At 45.8% G+C, this 27,166-nt stretch overlaps 1 protein-coding gene across 1 annotated transcript in view; it reads right to left on the bottom strand.

Annotated features, from left to right (window-relative positions):
* Window positions 1–27,166, bottom strand: part of DDX27 (DEAD-box helicase 27) — a 240,072-nt gene that overhangs the window by 166,317 nt on the left and 46,589 nt on the right. The window contains exons 3-5 of the mRNA XM_069243478.1: window positions 9,925–9,984; window positions 8,942–9,170; window positions 7,830–7,879 (exon numbers count right to left, since the gene is read on the bottom strand). Coding sequence (XP_069099579.1) covers window positions 7,830–7,879; window positions 8,942–9,170; window positions 9,925–9,984 — 339 coding nt within the window. The remainder of the gene's footprint in view (window positions 1–7,829; window positions 7,880–8,941; window positions 9,171–9,924; window positions 9,985–27,166) is intronic.

The following is a 27,166-nucleotide window of genomic DNA, read 5'->3' as shown; positions in this document are numbered from 1 at the left end:
TATAATTCAACCTGCCTTAGAGCTGTAAAGCCGGCTATAGGGGTAACTTGCAAATATTAAATGCAGTGTTTAGGGGGCATGACACAGGCTGTGTGCCATGTTGTGTTTTCGCTTTTCGTTGCATCAAGACACGCAGCCTGCAATGGCAGTCTATAAGTCCTAGGAGAGGGGTCCCTGAGGGTGGCACAATACATGCTGCAGCCCTTGGGGACCCTCGTTGGTACCCATGCCCTAGTTACGAGGAGTACCATTTACTAGGGACTTACTGGGGTGCCAAAAGTATTGCCAATCGGGGAAAATTGCAGTTTTAGGGGAAGAGATGTGGCACTGGAGACATGGATAGCAGGAACCCAGTGCACTACTAGTGAAAACTGCATCAATTTCCATGCAAAAAGTGGAGGTGACCAAGTTAAAAAAAAAAAAAAAAGGTACAGGAAGACGTTAAAGAAATAGAAATTCTCCCTCCACCATGTAGGATCAGAGATCTACTATCATCATCCATTCAAGTAATTTTCCTGTACCCGCTTCTTTACTAAGCTCTTCAATGACTGAAGGCTCTACATCTCAGGAGGAGCTTGACATATAGTGCAAGAGATCTCCCTTTCACCAGAGGCCAGGATGGAATTTCAATGGTGGCTCAATCACATGCATGTATGCATGGAACGGCAAGGCCATCTTCGGGACACCCCCAGATTCAGTGATCGAAAGATGACAGTTGTCATGGATGGGGCGCATGCTGTGGGGATATTACTACAGGAGGACAGTGATCCGAATAATCGCTGCATATCAACTGCCTGGAACTTCTAGCTGGTTTGTTTGCAATTAGAAGTCTGACTGGTGGTGGACAAAGCGTCCTGCTCCATCCTGTGAAAGATGGGCAACATCTCTGCAGTGCATTACACAAATCAACTCAGCAACACAGGGTCCTAGCTGATCTAACTAAAGAGTTCTGGAATCACTGCTTGCAGAACGATCTGTTCATTACAGTGGAGTATCTGCCAGGGAAATTCAATCAGACGGGGACTGGCAATCCAGACACCTGAAGGATTACAGTGTGTAGAAGCTGGATCCTCTTCTCTTCCAGACGTTATAGACCACTGGAGTCCGTATCAGGTGGATCTCTTCACGTCAAAGCTCAATCATCAACTGCCTCAGTTCTTCCATTGGCACCCCGATCCCCTGGCGGAGGCGAGGGATGCCTTACTCCAGGACTGGAGCCAGTTCAAGGGATATGCGTTTCCTCCCTTTTCCATGATCACCAGGCTCACAGCGTTAGTACGTCGGCAGAAGTGATCTTAGCAGCACCTGTCTGGAGGTCGCAAGTGTGGTTTTCAGCTCTTCTGGAACTTTTTTATGGATTTTCCAATCACTCTTCCCCGGACTCCTCAACTTCTGACAGATCATCTGAACTCACTGTACCAACTGGTTCAGGATGGGACTCTCCAATTGATGGCCTGGAAGACTGCAGGGGATGTTGGGAAATCTCAGGACTTTTGTTCGGAAGGCCTGGGCTGACTCTACAGTCAAAAATTATGGATCAGTCTGGCATCAATGGTCACACTGGTGTCTGGACAGAACCTGGATCCCAGGTGGGCAGATTCAGGGCAGTTTGACACCTTTTTGTCAGCATTTGCTAACAAGAGTCTGGCATTTTGTACTATAAATGCATGCAGATATGCCATTTCTGCGTGGCATGGACTTTGGAATGGCATACCTGTAGGGGAACATCCCTTGGTTTGTAGGCTACTGCAGGGCGTTCACCTCTCTGTTCCTCCTGAACCACGTTATTCCTCATTTATTGTATGTAAATGCGGTGCAGAGGATGTTGGTATCTGTAAGGAAATGCCTCCTTGGCATGGTTGCCCCCTGACTTTTTGCCTTTGCTGATGCTATGTTTACAATTGAAAGTGTCCGGAGGCCTGCTAACCAGGCCCCAGCACCAGTGTTCTTTCCCTAACCTGTACTTTTGTATCCACAATTGGCAGACCCTGGCATCCAGATAAGTCCCTTGTAACTGGTACTTCTAGTACCAAGGGCCCTGATGCCAAGGAAGGTCTCTAAGGGCTGCAGCATGTCTTATGCCACCCTGGAGACCTCTCACTCAGCACAGACACACTGCTTGCCAGCTTGTGTGTGCTAGTGAGAACAAAATGAGTAAGTCGACATTGCACTCCCCTCAGGGTGCCATGCCAGCCTCTCACTGCCTATGCAGTATAGGTAAGACACCCCTCTAGCAGGCCTTACAGCCCTAAGGCAGGGTGCACTATACCATGGGTGAGGGTACCAGTGCATGAGCACTGTGCCCCTACAGTGTCTAAACAAAACCTTAGACATTGTAAGTGCAGGGTAGCCATAGGAGTATATGGTCTGGGAGTCTGTTTTGCACGAACTCCACAGCACCATAATGGCTACACTGAAAACTGAGAAGTTCGGTATCAAACTTCTCAGCACAATAAATTCACACTGATGCCAGTGTACATTTTATTGCAAAATACACCCCAGAGGGCACCTTAGAGGTGCCCCCTGAAACTTAACCGACTGTCTGTGTAGGCTGACTAGTTCCAGCAGCCTGCCACACTAGAGACATGTTGCTGGCCCCATGGGGAGAGTGCCTTTGTCACTCTGAGGCCAGTAACAAAGCCTGCACTGGGTGGAGATGCTAACACCTCCCCCAGGCAGGAGCTGTAACACCTGGCGGTGAGCCTCAAAGGCTCACCCCTTTGTCACAGCACCGCAGGACACTCCAGCTAGTGGAGTTGCCCGCCCCCTCCGGCCCCGGCCCCCACTTTTGGCGGCAAGGCCGGAGAAAATAATGAGAATAACAAGGAGGAGTCACTGGCCAGTCAGGACAGCCCCTAAGGTGTCCTGAGCTGAGGTGACTCTAACTTTTAGAAATCCTCCATCTTGCAGATGGAGGATTCCCCCAATAGGGTTAGGATTGTGACCCCCTCCCCTTGGGAGGAGGCACAAAGAGGGTGTACCCACCCTCAGGGCTAGTAGCCATTGGCTACTAACCCCCCAGACCTAAACACGCCCTTAAATTTAGTATTTAAGGGCTACCCTGAACCCTAGAAAATTAGATTCCTGCAACTACAAGAAGAAGGACTGCCTAGCTGAAAACCCCTGCAGAGGAAGACCAGAAGACAACAACTGCCTTGGCTCCAGAAACTCACCGGCCTGTCTCCTGCCTTCCAAAGAACTCTGCTCCAGCGACGCCTTCCAAAGGGACCAGCGACCTCTGAATCCTCTGAGGACTGCCCTGCTTCGACGACGACAAGAAACTCCCGAGGACAGCGGACCTGCTCCAAAAAGCCTGCAACTTTATCCAAAGGAGCAGCTTTAAAGAACCCTGCAATCTCCCCGCAAGAAGCGTGAGACTTGCAACACTGCACCCGGCGACCCCGACTCGGCTGGTGGAGAACCAACACTTCAGGGAGGACCCCCGGACTACTCTACGACTGTGAGTACCAAAACCTGTCCCCCCTGAGCTCCCACAGCGCCGCCTGCAGAGGGAATCCCGAGGCTTCCCCTGACCGCGACTCTCTGAAACCTAAGTCCCGACGCCTGGAAAAGACCCTGCACCCGCAGCCCCCAGGACCTGAAGGACCGGACTTTCACTGCAGAAGTGACCCCCAGGAGTCCCTCTCCCTTGCCCAAGTGGAGGTTTCCCCGAGGAAGCCCCCCCCTTGCCTGCCTGCAGCGCTGAAGAGATCCCTTGATCTCTCATTGACTTCCATTGCGAACCCGACGCTTGTTCTAACACTGCACCCGGCCGCCCCCGCGCCGCTGAGGGTGAAATTTCTGTGTGGGCTTGTGTCCCCCCTTGTGCCCTACAAAACCCCCCTGGTCTGCCCTCCGAAGACGCCGGTACTTACCTGCTGGCAGACTGGAACCGGGGCACCCCCTTCTCTCCATTGAAGCCTATGCGTTTTGGGCACCACTTTGAACTCTGCACCTGACCGGCCCTGAGCTGCTGGTGTGGTAACTTTGGGGTTGCTCTGAACCCCCAACGGTGGGCTACCTTGGACCAAGAACTGAACCCTGTAAGTGTCTTACTTACCTGGTAAAACTAACAAATACTTACCTCCCCCAGGAACTGTGAAAATTGCACTGTGTCCACTTTTGAAATAGCTATTTGTGAATAACTTGAAAAGTATACATGCAATTGAAATGATTCAAAGTTCCTAATGTACTTACCTGCAATACCTTTCAAACAAGATATTACATGTTAAATTTGAACCTGTGGTTCTTAAAATAAACTAAGAAAAGATATTTTTCTATAACAAAACCTATTGGCTGGATTTGTCTCTGAGTGTGTGTACCTCATTTATTGTCTATGTGTATGTACAACAAATGCTTAACACTACTCCTTGGATAAGCCTACTGCTCGACCACACTACCACAAAATAGAGCATTAGTATTATCTCTTTTTACCACTATTTTACCTCTAAGGGGAACCCTTGGACTCTGTGCATGCTATTCCTTCCTTTGAAATAGTACATACAGAGCCAACTTCCTACAGTATCTTAATAAGATAACCAATACTTGTCCCGCAACAAATTGACAGGTTAGTTAGCCATTCTTTTGTTTCTTATATCCTGTAGGAGGGTCTCGGATGTCCAGGCCCTCAATGATACTGCACGTATGTTTAGGCCCGACATGGTGCCATTCACTTCACCATTTCCAGAAGGACCAAATCTAATATCAGAGTAGTACATTCTCCATTTTTTCCAGATCACACTAACCTATGTGTGGTTCGTTGCCTATGAATCTATGACCGAAAAATATCAGCCTTAAGGTACATAACTCTTTTTGACTCTTAAAAAACATTCAAGTTGGTGTTGACAACGACCATTGCCCAATGGGTTTGGTGGGTGCTCCAAGAGGCTGGTATTTACACAGCTATTTTTGGAGCCAGCTGGGCTGTGGGGGTGTGGGGGGGTGGGGGGGGGGGCGGCTTCAAAGACCACTTCCCTTGTTGGCAGTCTAGAAGATATTCTCGGAGCATCAGATTGGTCTTCAGACTCCAAGTTTATGACAGTCTATTTCAAACCCATCAAAGGCATTGCTTCTCCAATTGTCAACCAGCTTTAAGATAGCACAATTTGAGCCTCCGGTTCTGACATAAAATTTCAAATGTACTAGCTATTGTGAAGGAAAGTTTCAGTTCTATTAAGGACACGGAGGCGAGGATTATACAGCCCAAACTTTTCTTATCATATGCCTGTTCTCCCGCATGCTATGGGTCCATCTACAGGAGTAAGGATGAATATCTTTGTTTGATCATTAGAAATGATAATATAACAACTCAATTGCTTGAGTTGTTATATTAATTGTCTGGTAAAAGTAATTGTATTTGATGATGTATTCTTCATATAGTTTTGCATACAGCATTGTATTGATCAATCTCTTGGGACATTGTGGATGCTGTTCTTGCAGTTCAGCTTTCTAGGGTCTAACCAGAAACGGGTCTATTGAAGAAATGTCGTTGAAGAACTCTTCGCACACAGAGTGCTTTTGCTTGACACTGCTTATATGTATAGGATCCTCTCTATGGCTTTTGGAATTTTCTTTCTAAACACTCTTGGTAGCTTTCTGTTGATGTTTAAGGCTGCTGGGTGGTAAATAAAAGGAAAGAGAAAGCATAATACTTGTCTTCGTGTCCTTAATACAACTGAAACGTCCCTTCACGATATCTAGGAAATTTTATATTCACTAACCGCCATTTCTTCTCCCTCTTCCTTACTGTCCAATCCAGGATAATCGTGATTTGTGCTGCACTTTAATAATATAGGAGGCCACCACCCACTTCTCTAGAAACCATCAAGACTCTTCACAGGACAGACGTTCTCACTCAGCACCATTACAAAATCCACACCCTTCTGCATAATTTATGTATAACATATGAGAAAACTGACAGTATGTGTTTGAAAGATATATTGGACTCTTAGTATAACATTAATTTTTAACACATTTATGTGCTGCAGGCCCTCAGGTCTTTATATGTCAGATTTCGGCGGTTAGGCAAATTGTTCGCTCTGCAGACTTACTTTGTTCGTTAAGTTCAGATCCAATTACCAAATCAAGTTTGATTCCTACCTAAATGGGGGGAGTAGTTGTGTATTAGCCACTGTTTCCGGTGGGATTTTTACATTTAGAATCCCTGACACTTGTCCAGTTGCTCTAGATCTGATAGTATGAAGACTTGGCGTCAGGGAAAGTAAACCATAATCGGAGAAGAGATACTGCTGGTGCTCCAACTTAGAGAATGGTATCTCTTTAATGTTGGTGTAGGCCTTTCTTTTTATGGCCTAGGCTTTCACCATTAAGACATAAGAGGCTGGGGGAAGGGGTCTTACAGCTTTGTCTGCTCTGGAGCAGGAACCCCGGGTAGGACTCTGTTCTTTCACTGACAGATGCGCTGGGGCACTTTTATCCACTCTTCCAAAGGAATCCACTGCTGGGGCACTTATATCCACTCTTTCACTGGAATCCACTCTCATTTCTTCTCCTAGTCTGATCTGGCCAGCGACAGCCTCAAGAAACCTCCAGCTCACCCAGTCAAATGCTTTGACACATTTCCTCTCGCTTTGCTCACTGCCCCTGTATCCACCTCAACCAAGTGTCTTGGAGGGCTGAGTATTCTAAAACGGCTGCTGCTGGTGTTGGTAGCACTGTCTCTAGGGGGAGTAGAGACAATGGCATTTTGGTAAACCCTCTGGTATGTGCTTACAAAATGTAGATTGAGGCATAGAGTTCTGAAGGGAAAACAATGCGCTGTTTCTTTCTGTGAACTTCTGAGTCTTCTCAAACATCTCATCGACTGTAGGCTGAAAAGATGCTCCCCACCGAAGGGGCACGTTAAGTAGATGTTGTTGCACTTCTGGCTTAAAGCTAGAAATTAAGTGCCAAGCATTACCCTGCAAGAGGACACTGGTGTATATATCCTGTGAGGCTGCGCCCAAAGCATCCACTGCACACACTATATTTGCACTGGAAATTACCTTGCCCTTGGCTGCCAGTTCCTGGTCTCTTTTCCTGATGACCTCAGGGAGATGTTTGTTGAGCTCCTCCAGTTTCTCCCAGTGCTGGCGGTCATATGCACAGAGCAAGCCAACAGAGTTGGCAATTCATGAATGTGTAGAGGAGCTGCCAATCAAACCTGATGGCAGATGAAAACAATTTGAGGTAGAGTCTTGGTCCTGGTGCATTGTGGACATGAAAACAACTTAAAATAAAAATAACCTGGAAACATCCAGGCCCAACAGATGACAGGAGTATACAGAGCGAGGGTATCTACAGCTGTACGTGCCACCAACATTATGGTTCTCACTAGTCACCGCTCTCTTTTCATGGAATAGACTTTTTTTTATCTATTTTATTGCTCCAATCCAGTGTTGCTTTCAAACATAATGGTAAAGGAACGTACACTTTCTATTGTCAAACAAGGATGTTCAAACATCAACTTGAGTTGTAATGCGTCATACAGTCAGTGAGGTGCAGACAGAGTATCTGCTGTCAGATTACATGCATCATGCTCACTACCCCTGCACAATCTATAAATCTACACCTTCCACACAACCATCTCCTGCCTCCTAACACGTCCTCTCCTAAACTTGCTTGTATCATTCCCATTCCATGTATTTTATTGCACCTCCCAATATCCCTAATTCACATTATGCCAAGTTTCTTCTTACCTCTGAAGTCCAATCTCACCATAGCTACCTACAATGATCTCCCATATTATCAATCCCAAGTGCTTCCACCCTTAATGTTTCCAATAGTACTGATTTCAATTATGAATTAAAGTGCATAGATTTTCTACAGACCTCTGCACCTGCCTTCTTCTTCCTCTTCTGCTCCTTTACTTTCAGAGTGTCTGTAAGCATGGAAACCAGGGAAAGAAATAATAAGTGTAGGCTAGGTTAAACAAGAGAGGGAAGCAGAGAAACAAACTTGCACATAGCTAAAGGCAGACTTTTTCACACAGAGAAGGGACAGAAAAGAGCACATCTCTGAGCCACAGTCAGATGATCCAGCATATCGGTCACAAAAGAGGCACCGATAGAGACAATGATGAAGACTGTGTGGGGGGGGGGGGCATCTAGCTAATGGCAATAATTTCGGTCATGCGCCATTCTCAGTAGATATGGGCTACATTTGATCATACCGAGCTTTGATATATTACAGAAATCTGATCTCACTTCAATTTTGACAATGTTGCAGTTGGTATAGACCTGTAGATGTTGAAGACGTGTGTTTACTGGGATCTTCTACAGGAACAGGTACGACAGATGTGTTGCACACTGCCTTTGTTACATTGTAACTAATACCAAAAAATGTATGTATGCAAAGATGAAATGTGTTGGTGCCATTTCACAATAGGGTCTGCATTTTACCCAGGTTAGGGCTGCTGAAATGCAAGATTATGTTCAAGAACTTTGTGGTGTAGTAAATTAAAACAGGCGAGCATGGGGGAGAACTAAACACCGGAGAGGACGATCCAAGAGTGGTTCACATACCACAATCTGGAAACTAGGGGTGGAGGGGATGTTACCATGTTAGTCACAAAAGAACACCCAATATTAGTCATGCTTGCACCTAGCTCTATGGTTATTATTTTTGTAGGAAACTAACTACTCATCCAAAGGCGGGTCATTTTGTGATTCTGAAGGAACTCACGGGTCTGCTCCGGCCTTAAAGGTAATTACAAGTGTGAAATCAATTTAAGAATATTACAATCAACTCTGCCCTACCAAGGCTTGGAGGGACTAGTCAAATCATAATCCCCACACTGGTAGAGGAAGCAACATGTCCTCATGCCCCAAACATGCTTAAGAGATGATAAACGTTTGTTATATTTCATGAATTATGGTAAGCTGTGAACAGAGTCTGTATTAACCCCAAGGCTGGAAAGAGAACTGCAGGGTGAACTCTATACCTGCTTTTGTCAACACGCTCTCATCTGCGGATGAAAATTCAGATTCAGAAATGTCGTCCTCTTCATCTGCTGCCACTTCCTCTGCCTCCTCATCACCTTCCTCCATGCCACTTTCTCCCTCCTCTCTTTCTTCTTCTTCCTCCTCCTCCTCCTCCTCCTCACTCTTTACTTCCTGCTCTTCTTCATCACCTCCGGTCTTCATTTGCTTGGAGTCTTTAGATGACTTTTCCTGGAAAAGACCGCAGATATGTAAAACTATAATACCAGAGGGCAGTGACAAAGCCATTTGGTCTTAAACCGGAGGGCATCCAAAAACGCATGGATTTCAAATGCTTCAAAGCTCTGTTAACTTGTGCTGTAACACCATACTTTCTGATAATATCCTAATTAAGGGCTTCCCTGAGCTTCTATTCAATCTACACAGACCTCCCAATTAAGTTTAAGGCCACCTTAAAAACGGAGCCATCTCTACTGACAATCGGATGTCCCCATGTACAGTCACTCACTATCCCAAATAATTCAGCCCTCTTCCTATTCTGCAGCAATCCAGAGCCTGGCAGTCCCTGCTTAAATCCGCTGTTTGTGGCCCAATGCTGCCTTTTGGTCCCTGCATCCATGCAGTCCCTGCTTGGACAAACTGCTATCATGCTGTGCACCAATGCCCTCTGCTGCACCTCCCCAGCTTCTTTATACCACAGTTTTGCGCCAACCACCCTTTGCTGCCGCATCCTCAAATGCTTTCACTGGCTGCTACTTTCCAAATGGTATTGTGGGGGTTAAAAGCCTAGGCTTTATTTCAATGACATTCTAGTTCTTTACACATTCAGTGACCCACATGTTCTACTACTACTCAGTGGCACAAAAACTCTGGTGGCATGCCATTTTTCTGCAGCCTCTTGCTACCCTTCAGTGTCATTATTGTATTCGTTCAGAAATCCCACAGTTCCCTTTTATGATATCTAGCAGGTACTTTGTTTCCTCACCTGACTTTTTCTTTTCTTCCGCACAGTTTCAATTTTTTCATCCAGTGTTGTTGCTGCTCTCTGCATATGAAAAAATATATATTGTTAAGTTACATTTATTTCCCTATGCAGGTAAGCAAATGTCTCTTTTAGATAGTTTTCTTTAGAGTGATAAACAGGATGTTGTACTCCCCTTTACTTGAGTCCCTTCAAGTATACTAAATGAACAGACTCTACCCTTTTCATGGTCTCAGACAGACTTAACAGGTGTATGGAACCCCATAAATACTTAAAACGTTTACAAAACAACACTGAAACCCTAGACATCTGCACCGTCAGAAGGAATCTTCGCAAGCACATTCTAGGAAGCAGTGTATGAGTACACAGGAATATCCTAGGGAGCGGTACCAATATGATCCATGATGTTAACTTTTTCAGAGCACAATAACACCGAAAAGGTTTTCTTGCCAAGCAGTGTGAATGACATGATGGGTAGCTAATCTCAAAAAATGATTTATGTTTATTATAGAAACAGAAGGGGAAGCGCGTCAGAAGTCCCAGGAGGTGTGTCAGGGGCAGGAGCCCTTTAAAACTAAAACAGCGCTCCCGCCGCGCGGGACGTGCCCGGGCGAAGCCCGGGCCAAGGACGGGCCCGTCCTTGCCCGTCATTGCCAGGAAGAGGCAGGGCTGGGCCACCCCCCTGACATTCATCCAAAGTCGTTTGGATTTGGCAACTCACATGTATGGCTGCCTGAAGGTACTGTCTTGACATTTACCCCTAAAAAAGGTCTTTTTATAGAGGGCCCTAAGACGATACTCTCTCTTTATTGTTGTAACTCTTTTATCATTACCTGATAGATTTCGGAGTGGGGCTAGGCTGGGCCTCTGCCTCTTCACATTTTGCAAGAGGTGTGTTTGTACCTATAGTGTAAAATTTATAGCTAACGTTGTCATACGAGAAGATAATAGTACTAACTAGGTCTACCCCCACCAGTCCTTCTTTTAATTTCTTTCATAAATACATATTGTCGACTGGTTCATAGAGCCGAAGCACTACATAGGCGGCTCAGGTCATGGGAAAACGTAAGGCATCAGAACCCCCAAGGGGGAAGGAGAAATCTATAAAAAAAAAAAAACTTAGGAATGCGGGTGAGAACTGCACTATAGCTGAAATTGATGATCTTATTGAGGAGGTAGAGTCACTACTATGTAGCAGGGCCACCATCCGGGAGGGTCCCGATAAAAAGATTACCTCCTACTATACGAAGAAAATTGAACCAGAGGATGATAAAGTGATAGAGATTATTTGCCAGCAAGAGGGGGAGATATCTTCTGATACTAGGTCTGGCAGCCTTAAGGATACTACAACTCGATCCATACACCCATGTATCATTGATAATACTAGGAAGAAGGGCCATACGCAGGAGTGCGAAGCTGTGGGCTCCAATAAATATGCAGTCTTGGCAGAACTCGATAGTAGTAATGTACAGAATGCACAAGAGGGGGAATCTGTGGATGAGTTACACCCATTTATCCCAACTGTACAGTTAGATAGAGAGAGGACCTCTCCTCTCAATTTAGAACCAGTGAAACCTCTAAAACACAAAATAAGAACTATAGCAGACCTTTATGACCTATTCACTGGATTAATACAGGAAGTTAGGGATTTGAAACTTGAAGTAAGAACCTTAACAGATATTGTGGAAAAGGAGGGGGGTAGGGGTACTCATAGAGCTCAGTGTGAAAAGGAGTCCCCCCCTTATATCATTCCATCCACAAGGTAGACCCACATGTTCTCAAAATTTGAATATTAACCCCAACCCTACCCCAGCTATAGCTAAGATTTTACATCAACCACAGGGATGCATGAGAGGGGTAAATGGGGAAAATACTGGTTTACGTAACTACCCTAGAAGAAATGCTAGTGATCTATACCAGGAAACAGGGAATCCACGAAGTGAACCCCGTTTGGTAAAAGGACCCCAAAAAGGAAATCTGGAACCTACTCTGAACCCCTATTCCCAAGTATCTAATGATCATAACCATTACACTATATGGAATCAATATTCTGAGGAGGATAGGTTTCCTATTAGGACCAATGTTGTTTATCTGTTAAATGTTCCAAAATTGCCCTTAAATAGCAGAGAAGACGAGGATTCCTTAATAAATAAGCTTACACACTGGATTAGGGCCAAAAGACACTGTTTATCCATAATGCGTTCAGATATCAGGGGGGCAGAAAGAATCCCAGGAGAGAAGGGGCAACATGACGTTATTGCACTAACATTTAAGGATGGAAGATTAATCAGAGGCCTGATTGACATGGAACAGAGAACCCCCGCCCCCAAAATCAATGCCATGAGGTTTAGTTTGGATCCATTAATTACCAAACCCCGAGTCCAGAGGCACAAGTACAATCACAATGAGGGATTGCAAAAGAGAAATGGTGATTCCAATCTTGAAAGAGTAGATTGACTAACCCAGATAGATCAGGCACAAGTGGGACCAAATGGGGACCCAACAGTAGGTGAGCCCCCCGAAGGGAATGATCTTCATGTTACAGGGGCAGGGAGTGTAGTGGAGTCTTTGCATAGTAGGAAAGATTCGACAGCCTATCTGAGTCCCACTTCCAACGTCACGACCCCAAACGGAAGGGGTCCTATCACCATGATCTCCTGGAATGTAGCTGGCTTAAAAAATAAGCTTATAGACCCCGAATGGCAGGACTATATTGATCGATATCATGTCTATCTCTTTCAACAGACCTGGCTTAAAGATCCACCGTATAAACTAGGATATAAAACCTACTTTATTAGTGCAACTTCAGCTGCCAGAGGGAGACCGTCTGGGGGGTTGGTTGTATGGGTGAAAATCTCATTAAATGCCGAGATACGTATGCAAGCCACTGAGTCAGAGGACATTTTATGGTTGGTAGTGGGGAAAAAAAAATAAGATAATAACGCACTTGTTCAATTTATATATAAGACCTAGAAGGACAAATTTGGAGTCTCTTGAAATAACTCTACTAGACGACCTGCTCAAAAAGATCCCAGTAGGAGAGACAATTATGATAAGGGGTGACCTTAATTGTAATTATGAACCTATAACTGGATTTGAACATATAGCCGAAGAAGAAGATCGAATGAGAGCAATTCCTTACTTAACAACAGAAAAAACAGTTCCGGGCACAGTGGCCGCACTGCAACTCATGGGCCTTACATTAAAGCACGGACTGAGGGCGTGCAATGGCAGAGTAGGTGAAGGAGGCCTTAATTTGGATACCTTCCAGAGAGGCAACTCAACCTCAAAAATAGACTACATTTTGCATAGTATAAGTACATGGGGAAGATTAGCGACTTTTAAAATAGATAATAGAAGGGATAGCGATCACTTCCCGTTAATAACTGAACTCAGGGCCCACCTTCTAGATTTGGAATATACAGAACACGATAAGGTGGAGTTACAACCCACCTTCAGTAACAATAGAAGGGTTGTAAAATGGCCAGCAATACTAGGCAATCTGGATACTATGACAAATATTTACAACATATTTTCTGATCTCCTGGAGCCTTATGCAGAAAACAAACCTATTGACATCCCTATTATGGCCATCAATCAATCAATGAGTATTGCATTAAGACCCGTCTTGACCAAACAGCCACAGAATAAGCACAAAAAGGAGAAGGTGCAAACCACCCCAAGCAGTCCATGGTACACTATCAAATGTAGGGAGAGGAAAAGAGTATTGATAGAGGCTCTAAAGCAAAAAAACCAATTAGACGTACAACAGGCAAGGGCCAGCTACAAGAAAACGCTGGCAACTGCCCAAAGCAACTGGGAGGATCAAAAATGGCAAGACCTGCTGGCAGCAGCAAAAAGTAATGATACTAGGATCTTCTGGAAAATAGTTACCCATGGTAGTAAAGAGGGGATATTCACTACAGATCATCATATAGAGCCCAAAACATGGGTTAACTATTTTACACATCTTTACTCTGACCCCCATACCCTCAATTTCTATCCCTCAAGACATAAAACCGTAGCTACTTGGGGCATCTTACCCGAGTTACAATTTAGTCTGGAGGAGACGGTGAATGCCATTGAAGCAATCAAGCCAGGAAAAGCCCCTGGTTTGGATAAGATCCCGGGGGATATGTTTAAACATAGCATAGAAATTTGGGCACGTTATCAAAATCTTTTAAGTAACGCTATAGCAAGGGGAGGCTTAATGCCCGAGACATGGAAAGGGGCAGAAATAATCCCAATCTACAAAAAAGGATCCAGGGAAGACCCAGGGAACTATAGACCAATCAGTCTCATAGATGTCATGCAAAAAATCTACGCTAGACAGATGCTGAATAGAATCAGTAGTTGGATAGAAGAAAACAGCATATTGACCATATATCAAGCAGGCTTCAGACTGCAGACGAGTACAGTTGACCAGGCCTTTAGGCTATTGACAATAATGTGGAAATATACTAGACTAAGGAAAGGTCACCTCTATATCGTGTTTGTGGATCTGCGTGCAGCCTTTGATCTGGTGCCAAGAGACTCCTTATGGGCAGCACTAGGAAAACAGAGCATGCCAGGGAACCTCCTGGGCCAGCTAGAGAGGTTACATGAAAACACATTTTCAAAGGTTCGGTGGGGGCCAAAGGGAGAGTTGACAGACCCAATACCTATCAAGAGGGGGGTGAGACAGGGCTGTGTGCTTGCCCCAACACTTTTCTCATTGTACATTAATGATTTGGTTCATCATTTGAAACAAAGTAACCATGACTCACCAAGATTGAACGGTGATCCAGTCCCCGCCCTCCTTTTTGCAGATGACACCATCCTATTATCTCAAACTCCCATGGGTCTGCAAACTCTATTAGACAAATTCAGTGAGTATTGCAGCTTGAAGGGATTAGAAATAAATACAAACAAGGCCAAATACCTGACTGTTAACCCCCATAAAGCTCTCAAGAGAAACATTCGGATTAGAGGGCAGGCATTGGAACGAGTAAATAACTTCAACTATCTAGGGATACTGCTTGATTTCAAATTGTCATGGGCACCGCACATCAATAAAGCTGCTATCTCCCTAACTCATAGTTCCATGGCAATTAGCAAAAATTACAAATGCTCAAGGTCTAGCATTGTGTCACCAGTATTTGAGATCTATAGGTGCAAAGCACAGGCTGCTGCTCTATATGGCGCCGAACTCTGGGGATTTACAAAACTCACCCCATTGGTTACTCAGGAAAATAATTTTATGAGGGGGGTACTGGGTCTCCCTCTATCCACTCCGCTGATTCCTTTAACCTATGATATTAACATGAAACAAATAGGTAAATTGGCAGCCTTGAGGCCCTTGCTCTACTGGTGTAGACTTTGGACAATCCCTGAATTGATCCAATACAGGCAAGCACTAATTGAGATCATGGATTTGGACAAGGCCATCTCCCTCCCGTGGCTCCACTATATAAAGGCAATGCTTTTACAACCTAGGGCTGAAATTTTATTGGGATGAACCGCACACACTCACAACACAATCAAAGATCCGACTAAAGCAAGTATTCTGGGACTTCACCCTTAATAGCCCTCTCTATAGCAAGGAACTAGGTAGACTAACCCTAAGTTTCCTGGATATCAAACCATTACAGAGTGCTGAGGAATGGATCGATACTATCCAACCTAGACGAGCAAAAGTTTTATTTATGAAGCTTCGATATGGGACTCTACAGGTTAAGGCCTTTACTTTTAAATGGGGCCTCTTGAATGGGAGAAGCCATGAGGCGACTTGTGAGTTGTGTAATATGGAGACTCCTGAAATGGCGGATGTTCTTTTAAACTGCAATGCCTATGATAAACCAAGGAGGAAATGGATTCGACCTATTTGCAGGAACGTTGGAATCAGGAACTGCAATGAAGCAGCAAGATTCCTGAGATCCAGCACAATACCATATGTTGTTTTTGGTCTAAGCCGGTTTCTACTAGCAATTTCATTCATTAGAGACAAGGCGGGCCTGAGGCTATAGGCGCTTTAACTCATGTAAAACTCCCACAGTCAAGCTACGGTCCCCAAACTGATAATTGGGAGCCACCTTTGGTAATCCAATGGTCTCTGGTTATACAATCAGCCAAGGATATATTTAGCCCAGGGGATATTGACAATGCCCGGGAAGTACTTGAATTATAATATTATCTTGCCCCCTGGCATAAGGACCGTAGTCATTGGGAGGTTGTTCAAGTTACCTAGAATGGTCATTTGACACCTATGAAACTAGTTCTTAGATCCAGTTATTTATTTATTTTTATTTTTATTCTAAAAAATCCCCCCTTAGCTAAGCAAACAAGTGATGGCACAGGAGGCAAATTTTATGGGTTTTATAAATGAAATCCTGTAATTGATTCTTATTTATTGTTTTTAAGACCAACACTAGATAGTTTGTTTAGTAGTTAAGTGAATATTAATTGCTGTTGGAATAATGTGCCTTTTGTATTACTTGATTGTATCCCTTTTATGGCCTTTAATTGAATATAGGCATGTATGAAAGAAGGAAATTGTTGGGCCCTAGGGACTGCCAACCAGCTCTTAAAATTAGCAAAATAACCCCTCATGTGATGGTGGTAGGCATATTGCCAAGATCTCTAGAGGCAGTTTGATATGCTAGAGGCAAATGTTCTTCCAAAAAAATCACGAATCCTATTTTTACAATGGTCACTTTTTGTGCTAGTATACAGTTACTGCTACTAATAGTGAGGTAACAATCTTAATTGTTTTTTGTACAAAGATTCGTATTTATAGGTATTTTATAATATTTTTATGGTGATTTGTATGATGATGTGTATTGTGTATTTTTATAGTGCTTTTATTGATCAATTGCTTATTCTTATAACATTCATATTCACAACTTGCCTATCTGTATTGTATGGCCCTGGGGGAGTCCTGGTCCTGATCTTTTTTTTTTTCTTTCTTTTTTTTTTTAAACATTATGATGGGTTTGTTTTTATTGATTTTTCTAAAGTGTTTTCGTTTCCCTTTTAGAAATGTAAGAATTTTGTCAGTATGCTTTTATGGTATTGTTTTGCCGAAATAAAGCTGAAACAACAAGAAACAGAAGTGATTAAACGTAAGCTGAACAATAAAAGGCAGAGGGAGTGAGGGAAATGGCCATAATCAGTAAAAGGGGATGAGTGGAGCAGCCGGGCAGTGTAAGAAAATGGTAGCGATCCAAGACAGCTCCTTAGATCGAAGCAATTATCCTTATTAAAACATTATAATGTTGAGATCTCCATTAAAGACAATGGAGTAGCTCTGGGCTTCTAATGGCTGGTACAAGCCCTCAGTTCCAACATTCAAATGTTCGTCTTTCACAGCAACAGCTGTGAACAAAGCCCTTACGGAGCTCAGGGGATGCCAATTCCCTCGAGCTCAGCGAAGTTTTATTTTACTAATTAGAACATTCTCCTCTGATAGGGCGGAAGGTTCTAATGGCTTTGTAGCCTGCCATAGCTGGGCTATACTGGCCATTAAAGGCCTGCTCTAGTGTCAAAGGCCCGAGCTGAAGGCAAAGGACTTTAACACTGGTGCGGGCTTTTAACTGCCAGTAAAGCCTGCTACGGTGGGCTATAAAGCTATAATAATTATCTGTTAAACTACACTATCATCATTCATAAATATCATATACCACCCCATAACTGCCCTTACAACAGCAGACTTCTGCAGAAAGGAGTCCAGCGTTTGGCTTGGGGATCACACGTCAGTGGAAGTGAACCTGTGCGGAGACCCGTACGCCAACTTGTGGGCATCACTGTGGAAGTCTGTGGGCAAGCTTGATGCACCTTCCTACGGCGCAGAGCTGGACGGCCTGCTGAGAGGTGGGGCAGGGTGGTGTGACGTCTGCCAGAGTGAGGCTCAGGGGGCAGCTGGTTCAGGGGGAAAAGTGCAGCAGTAACACAACTAATGTAACCTGCTTGGACTCTCCTCCCAAGGGCCACCAAGACCTGATACATTTATTAGCAACTTTAAAGGATACAATGCAAGTAGACTGCACCTGGGCCCCCTGCTCAGATATAGCTAATCTACGGGAATGGTTGGCAGCTTCTTACCATACACAAGCATAGATTTATTTATTCTAGACTCTGGGGTGGGGAAGCCAGCCAGATCGTGATTCCCGTGGCCCCCAACCAATCCTATCTCTCCTATCCCCAAGAGCACACCATGGACGAATACCAAACAATCTAGACTGGTGTTTGATGCCAAGAAAAGCACCAAGCATACGGACTTTGAGGCCGCCGCCCACTCCCGCTCAAGCGATCACAGCTCATGGTGATCCTATTTCGTAGGGGTACATCAATGCCCTCTTATTAGAGATAAAAATCAAGCCTGACCTCAATAGACTCTGAAATTGACACTCTAATGCAAAGAATGGATGATATGAAAGACCACTTAGATAAACAGCACACCCACAGCGCTGCCACTGAACACAGAATCTCAGACATAGAGGATGACCACATGCAACAATCCAAGATTGTAAAAGAAATGCAGGCTGAACTACCCTGTATCAACTTAAGAAATGGTAACTTTGAAGCTCAATCACGAAGGAGCATTGCATGTATTACTAGAATCTCGGTGTCTACAGTTATGGGGAGCACCAAAAATTACACTGAAAAAAATGATATTGACCCTCTTTGGTTCAGAACACTTCTCGAAGATGTATGTCATTGAAAGAGTTCACAGGTTTCTGGCTCCTAGAACGATACCACGAGCGCACCCACGACCCATCATCTCTAAATTCCTTAACTATCGAGATAGGGATCATATCTTAAAACTGGTCAGAGGAGTGAAGGAGATTCAATATGAAAGGATGGGGATTTTGTTTGTTCCCGACTTCACAAAATCAGTGCAGGGAGCCCAAAGAAACTTCATCCCCGTCAAGAAAAAGCTCCAAGAACATGGCATACAATATGCCAAGTTATATCCTGCTATGCTCAGCCTTACGTGGCAAGGCAAGACCCAGGTGTATAAAGAACCGAAGGATGTTATGACTTTCCTACAAAAAACATACTGCAGCCTGAGGTTTTCCATCCTCACAAGATAATGCCAATAGTAGATCATTGTTTGAGGAGGTAGAATGAGGGACACACTGCAAGGGATGGTCCTCCCTGGATGTGCTGGCCTACCAGAATAATCCTCATTTGAGTGCTGTCTACCTATGTGATTAAGTTGAAAAAGACTGCCAGGGTCTGGTGCCTTACCCTAAGGGCACTGCATGCCATTCTGAGACCATAATGTGTTTGCTGTTGGTGGGATAACTTTTTCTTTACATGCACAGTACTACTAAAAGCTATAAAGGCATAATTTGGACCACTCTGGCAGCCCATGGCTCCATGCCTAGGTGCAAATTAGCTTATCAGTAATACCTATAATTTTGCTTTACAGTTCAGGTTGTTGGGAGATTGGGCCCTGGCGGGAGTTCAGGCAGAGTACTGTGATTCGTCATCACACATGATCAGCTGGATTAAACCAATAGCGATACAGCTGCTGACATATGGCTATAGGTAGCACACATGACGCCAGGCCTTGCCCCTTAAAACTAGTCACATGGAAAGTACAGGGTCTGAATAATCCCCGAAAATGCAGACAAATCCTCGCTTATGTGACTAGAAACGCAGTGAACATTTTACGACTACAGGAAACACGTCTCCCACTAGCCGCATGTGCAACCATGATCACTCATTGAGTTCCCATAGATATTTTTCCTCATATCCCACCTACTCAAGGGCAGTGGCAATAACCATTAATAAATAGGTGCACTTCCAGGACATTAGTACTGTGAAGGATCAGGAGGGTCGCTTTATCATACCGCAAGGGATGCTCAATTGTTCATATATTACCTTAATCAATAGCTACAGCCCTAACAGACAGCCCATATTTTCTTCCTACTGTAATCAAACACTGTACAGACATCAACATCTTTAAGAGTGGGGGGGTGGCACTATCTCATACTCTACACTGAACAAGCCTGCACTGAAGAAGAAATACACTCAATAATCCACCATCTTAATAATGGGAGTGCGCCTGGCAGCGATGGCCTCTCCTGGCTAACTTTTATAAGGAATATGCTGAGGAGCTAGCTTCTCTTCCCTTGGAAGTCTTCGGGGAGGCTTACAGAGTGAGGAATCTTCCATAATCCATGAGGGTCCATAGAGATTACTCTCGGTATGACTGGCAAACCCCCTGGAGACTATGGGGGTGATTCTAACTTCGGCGGGCGGCGTTCCCCCACCAAAATACCGATCCGCGGTCAAAAGACCGCTGAGGGTATTTTGGGATTTGCCCAGGGCAAATCAACCTTCCCACGAGGACGCCGGCTCAGAATTGAGCCGGCGTAGTGGGAAGGTGCGACTGGTGCAGTGGCACCCGTCGCGTATTTCAGTGTCTGCATAGCAGACACTGAAATACTTTGTGGGGCCCTCTTACGGGGGCCCCTGCAGTGCCCATGCCATTGGCATGGGCACTGCAGGGGACCCCAGGGGCCCCGTGGCACCCCCTACCGCCATCCTGTTCCTGGCGGGAGACCCGCCAGGAACAGGATGGCGGTAGGGGGTGTCAGAATCCCCATGGCGGCGGAGCGCGCTCCGCCGCCATGGAGGATTCTGCAGGGCAGCGGGAAACCGGCGGGAGACCGCCGGTTTCCCGCATCTGACCGTGGCCGAACCGCCGCAGTCAGAATGCCCTGCGGGGCACCGCCGGTCTGTCGGCGGTGCTCCCGCCGACCCTGGCCCCGGCGGTCTGAGACCGCCGGGGTCAGAATGACCCCCTATGACTCCTATTGTCCCCTGTCACTCATTAATGCGGAAAGCAAGATCCTGACCAAGACACTAGCAAATAGATTATTGCCCTTGCTGCCTCACTTGTTGCGGACAGATCAATCTGGTGTTATACCAGGTAGATCTACAGCAGATACATGCTGTTTTCAATCACACATCAGTTAGACCTGAATCTACCTGTGGCGGCCACCTTCCTGGATACAGCAAAGGGCATTCTACACAGTTGAACAGAACGTTAGGAAGAATGGCCCTCGTGAAAGCTAGGTTGAAATGTATCAAGCTTATTTATATGGAATCCCTAGCCTGAATAAATGGCTGACTGTCAGCGGCATAGATTAGTCGAGGAACGAGACCAAGCTGGCCTTTTATCCTCGATATTATTTGCACTTCCAATGAGGCCCTTGACATGTATCCTTAGGGAGTTTCAACACAGGCCAGGGGGGATGGGAGAGTGGGGCAACTTAGGATTCTATACACTTTTAATAAAGAATGCAAGTGACGCTCAACTTGTGGTGCATGACCCTGCAGTGAACCTAAACCCAATGAATAAAGAAATTATGCAATATGTGCACTGGCCTGGTCTCCACATAATCAATTTTGACAAGCGTATGATCTCTCTCACGCACGTCGTAACTCAGCCTACACTAGACTCTTAAAATGGTAGACCAAAATTGTTTGTTACCTGGGTATATGCTACCATACAGATATACAGACTATTTTACAAGAAACCTATGAGAAGCATATGGGAAGCTTTAGAACACAGGTGGATTCACTCCAGCTACTGTCAGCAGACAGAATAGCGCTGATGAAGATGGGGGTGTTGCCAAAGTTACCCTGTGTGTTCCAAAGCATCCACATCGCTTAAAACAAAGCATTTTTCACACAACTCAAAATACTTATGATGAATTGGCAACCCAGAATACCGTGGAACAAGCTCCACAGGAGAGGATTTGTAGCGCCCATTTTGAAATGTCTTACCTAACGGCGGAGGAGCAATTCATTCATCATTGGCTCCCCATACTCACATTTTATTAGACCCTCTAAAGAGATACATACAGTGAAATGTGTGGTGTGGGCACATCCAGTTGGAATCCCTATGAACTGTGTAGGTGATATATTCGCCCCTCATTCCCACTGAACACTACTCCCCACTGCAAGTAAATGGTGCATCTACACCAAATGCAACTCCATAAAAAACATAGGTTTACACTAGGAGATTTATTAAGCGATCACAAATTAAAAACCTTTCAGGAATATTTAGGGGACATCACTAATACATGAATGGGTACACTCACACACAGTAAGCTTTACCATGCAGCACGCCGCCTCTGCCAAATGTTCACTGCTGAACAGATAGTGGCAGGTAATTTCCATTCTGCGGTCCACTCCTCAACCAATCAATCTAATCACTACACTTTATACTGCAGTTATGGGGTGAAGGAGGCAGCAGCCTCTAGGGTACAAGAATTGTAGGCTGCAGAGTTAGGGATAGACATCACCGATACATTGTAGAAGTACTGTTGTCAACAAACCAAAGAAGTGTTTGCTAATGGTCGATATAGACTGATTCATCCTATGTTTCTGAATAGAATATATCTCACCCCAATGAACATAGCCAGTTACGAGCCTACAAGCAACACAGATGCCAATGATGTGGTGCTCAGCGGACCGACTATATATACCTGGCATGGTGCTGCTTACCATTCTCAAAAACATCCTAAAGAAATTTCGTAAACTGACCCCTACGGCCCTCCTGCAAGGTACACGCATGGGCGCTAGGATGAGGGGCCGGTCGCAGTCTCCCGTTTTCAAGAATGGCAAAACATAGAGCTCTGTGTGAGGAGTGATCCGTGACCTATGCCCCCACTCTGCCCCCACTCGGTATGACCTAAAGACTTTTGGGAGCCATTGAGAGTCCACTTACTCAACCTTATTGATGTGTAACATGTAACAACTGTGTACTGATAAATAAAAAGTGCGAGCATTATACAAAGATGGACATATTCTCCATTACTTTACGTGTGTTCCCGGGGGAGATGGCCGTGTACCCCGGTTCCTGCTGTGCTGGGTGTCCCTGCCTGGGCTCTCGATATCATTGATTGTTAATCCTGAACGACATAACTTTAACGCATGACCTGACAGTGCATCTATTGTTGTTTGCCTACATAGATTTGAAAAGAAAAAAAAAGGGAAAAAAAAAAAAAAAGAGTAATAAGGACATTCTCCTCCATGCTGTTCGAGGAAAGAGGGCGCAAATTAATCCTAGTGAAGCATATCGGAAGTTGCAAAAACAAAACAAGGACGAGCAGGAACAATCTGACCCTAGGGTCTGACATATTCATAAATGGCCCTGTGCACAATGTACTGTACAATAAACTGAAGTAGGACACCAATGCAGTGCCCAAAGGAGTAAACAAGCAAGCTCAACCTCATGAGCACTAATTATTCTGTCAGGCCATTTTGGAAACCAAGTGATCATTGTGAAAAGCTATCATCATACAACTAAATACTTGGTGCAGCAAGCCAACGCATGGCAGTTTTTATTATATTTGGAAAATACACATTACCTGTACATCCACCAAAAATACATAAGGCATTTTTAATAAAATAATAAAAAATATGAACCCAGATATTAGTAAATTCTTCACAGAAAATAATTTATTCTACTTCAACAAGGAATTTGAGTTATGGAGAAGGCAATAACCAGAGGTGGAACATCAACTGAAATAGGAATGCACAGCTGTCAGGGCCTGATCCGCTCCCCCCCTCTCCACCCATGAGAACATAGCAAGAAGTGTGAGAGGAGGGGGGGCTTGGATCGGCCTGCTGAGAAATCGGAGGCTCTCCACGACACCTGATGTGTGGCCAGGACAGAAGGGCTGGTGTAGCCGCAGAGACGTGGGACCTGCCCGAACCCAGGGGATATTGCTGGGAGAGTGACACAGGACGGGCGGAACTACTGCAGGCAGCATAAACTGGGTCAATCCTGGGTTCATTCTCCCTCCTGTACAACTAAAAGACCGACCCACGCAGGCAGAGAGGGAACAGCACTAACACCATCACCAATCCCAAAAGAAAAGAGGGCCCGACAGAGAAGGTACTGTGATGGACCCCCTGGATGGGAGACATATCGACCCGGGGCCGGTGACTGCAAGCTCACCCCTGAGACCACCCTGGACACTATATTACAGGAGATCCAGGCATCCAGAGAAGCACATGGAGCAAAGAATTGACACTAACAGTTGACCTAATTATGCTCAGAGATGATTGTCGGCTCAAGAATAGGGTGGTTTCCACGAAAAAAGCACTGGAATAGCTGGCCCAGACTAGCCAGACTTTGACGAAGAGCCTGTCTGCTACAGGAGATAGTGACCCCCGAGGGACTGTCACCTTTCTTTGCGGTCGAAAGGCAGCCACGTTCTGTGTCAGCCAAGTTGCTGCATTTCAAAGATAGGGATCACATCCTGACCCAGGCGAGGGCGAAAGGGGAAATCAGAAAGGGACACCGGCGGATAATGATTTTCCCGGACTTCACGAGAGAGACCCAAAAAGCAAAGAGCTTCCTTTAATGAGGCAAAAAAGAAACTCAGCGAGAAGGGAATCGAGTATGCCAGGCTCTTTCCGGCTAAACTCCGGGTCACCGCGAAGAACAAAGTCCACCTATTTGTCACTCCACAACAGGTGTGGGAATGGTTGGAGTCTAATGCCCTGCTCGATGCAGATCCTCTGGAGGGGACGCCCCCAATGAACAAAAAAAAAGCGCAGAAGACGAAGTGGGTGGCTTCCACCTGTGGCACCTCGCGCTACCATGCACTGCAAGAAGGGAGATGCAAGATGCGGTTGGCGTGGCAGCAGCACTAAACAAGGGGGACCAGGGTTCGCCTCACCCTTCTGAGGCCTCCTCGGATCAGGAATCCAGCTATGGAAGTGCTTCAGTATCATTACAAGTGGCCTCCGACATAATGCCAAGGATAACTCCGGGGACCTCGGATGAAATATTATGAACCCAACCACCATATCAAACAGCATTCCGGTGGCTCACTCGTGAAGAACTCGTGAAGAAGAAAAGAGGCGCCTCGTCTGGCCGTGCTGAGAGGGGATGATTGAGCTGATATATGCGGGTCGAGGCCAGAGTGTGGCTCACAACGGACTATAAACTAGTTGGAGTCTGTGCCCCCCCCAACCTGCGGTTCCTCCCGCTGGGGTGCCTTGATTCCGGCAGCAACATGGCCTGGTGTTAAGATTCGACTAGGATTGCATGGGTGTAGGAAGTTGGCTCTGTATGCACTATTCCAAAGTGAGGAATAGTATGCACAGAGTCCAAGGGTTCCCCTTAGAGGTAAGATAGTGGCAAAAAGAGATAATACTAATGCTCTATTTTGTGGTAGTGTGGTCGAGCAGTAGGCTTATCAAAGTAGTAGTGTTAAGCATTTGTTGTACATACACACAGGCAATAAATGAGGAACACACACTCAGAGACAATTCCAGGCCAATAGGTTTTTGTATAGAAAAATATCTTTTCTTAGTTTATTTTAAGAACCAGAGGTTCACATTCTACATGTAATATCTCATTTGAAAGGTATTGCAGGTAAGTACTTTAGGAACTTTGAATAATCACAATAGCATATATACTTTTTACATAAAACACATATAGCTATTTTAAAAGTGGACACAGTGCAATTTTCACAGTTTCTGGGGGAGGTAAGTTAATGTTAGTTCTTGCAGGTAAGTAAACCACCTACGGGGTTCAAATTGGGGTCCAAGGTAGCCCACCGTTGGGGGTTCATAGCAACCCCAAAGTTACCACACCAGCAGCTCAGGGCCGGACAGGTGCAGAGTTCAAAGTGGTGCCCAAAACGCATAGCCTTCAATGGAGAAGGGGGTGCCCTGGTTCCAGTCTGCCAGCAGGTAAGTACCCGCGTCTTTGGAGGGCAGACCAGGGGGGTTTTGTAGGGCACCGGGGGGGGGACACAAGTCAGCACAGAAAGTACACCCTCAGCAGCACAGGGGCGGCCGGGTGCAGTGTGCAAACACGCGTCGGGTTTTCAATAGGTTTCAATGGGAGACCAAGGGGTCTCTTCAGCGATGCAGGCAGGCAAGGGGGGGGCTCCTCGGGGTAGCCACCACTTGGGCAAGGGAGAGGGCCTCCTGGGGGTCACTCCTGCACTGGAGTTCCGATCCTTCAGGTCCTATGGGCTGCGGGTGCAGGGTCTTTTCCAGCTGTCGGGATTTTAGAGTCAGGCAGTCGCGGTCAGGGGGCGCCTCGGGATTCCCTCTGCAGGCGTTGCTGTGGGGGCTCAGGGGGGACAACTTTGGTTACTCACGGTCTCGGAGTCGCCGGGGGGTCCTCCCTGTAGCGTTGTTTCTCCACCAGTCGAGTCGGGGTCGCCGGGTGCAGTGTTGCAAGTCTCACGCTTCTGGCGGGGATTGCAGGGTCTTTAAAGCTGCTCCTCTGGAAACAAAGTTGCAGTCTTTGTTGAACAGGGCCGCTGTTCTCGGAAGTTTCTTGGTCTTTTTAGAGCAGGGCAGTCCTCTGAGGATTCAGAGGTCGCTGGTCCTGGGGAAAGCGTCGCTGGAGCAGTTTTCTTCCGAAGGGGGGAGACAGGCCGGTAGGGCTGGGGCCAAAGCAGTTGGTGTCTCCGTCTTCTCTGCAGGGTTTTTCAGCTCAGCAGTCCTCTTCTTCTTAAGTTGCAGGAATCTGAGTTCCTAGGTTCAGTGGAGCCCCTAAATACAGGATTTAGGGGTGTGTTTAGGTCAGGGAGGGCAGTAGCCAATGGCTACTAGCCCGGAGGGTGGCTACACCCTCTTTGTGCCTCCTCCCAAGGGGAGGGGGTCACATTCCTATCCCTATTGGGGGGATCCTCCATCTGCAAGATGGAGGATTCCTAAAAGTCAGAGTCACTTCAGCTCAGGTTGCCTTAGGGGCTGTCCTGACTGGTCAGTGACTCCTCCTTGTTTTTCTCATTATCTCCTCCGGCCTTGCCGCCAAAAGTGGGGCCGTGGCTGGAGGGGGCGGGCAACTCCACTAGCTGGAATGCCCTGTGGTGCTGGAACAAAGGGGGTGAGCCTTTGAGGCTCACCGCCAGGTGTTACAGCTCCTGCAAGGGGGAGGTGACAGCATCTCCACCCAGTGCAGGCTTTGTTACTAGCCACAGAGTGACAAAGGCACTCTCCCCATGTGGCCAGCAACATGTCTCGGGTGTGGCAGGCTGCTGGAACCAGTCAGCCTACACAGGTAGTTCGTTAAGGTTTCAGGGGCACCTCTAAGGTGCCCTCTGGGGTGTATTTTACAATAAAATGTACACTGGCATCAGTGTGCATTTATTGTGCTGAGAAGTTTGATACCAAACTTCCCAGTTTTCAGTGTAGCCATTATGGTGCTGTGGAGTTCGTGTTTGACAGACTCCCAGATCACATACTCTTATGGCTACCCTGCACTTAC

The sequence above is a fragment of the Pleurodeles waltl genome, chromosome 7 (assembly GCF_031143425.1).
Source record: "Pleurodeles waltl isolate 20211129_DDA chromosome 7, aPleWal1.hap1.20221129, whole genome shotgun sequence".
NCBI lineage: Eukaryota > Metazoa > Chordata > Amphibia > Caudata > Salamandridae > Pleurodeles > Pleurodeles waltl.
The sequence above is the reverse complement of the archived record's forward strand: the minus strand, read 5'-3'. Positions and strand labels throughout refer to the sequence as shown.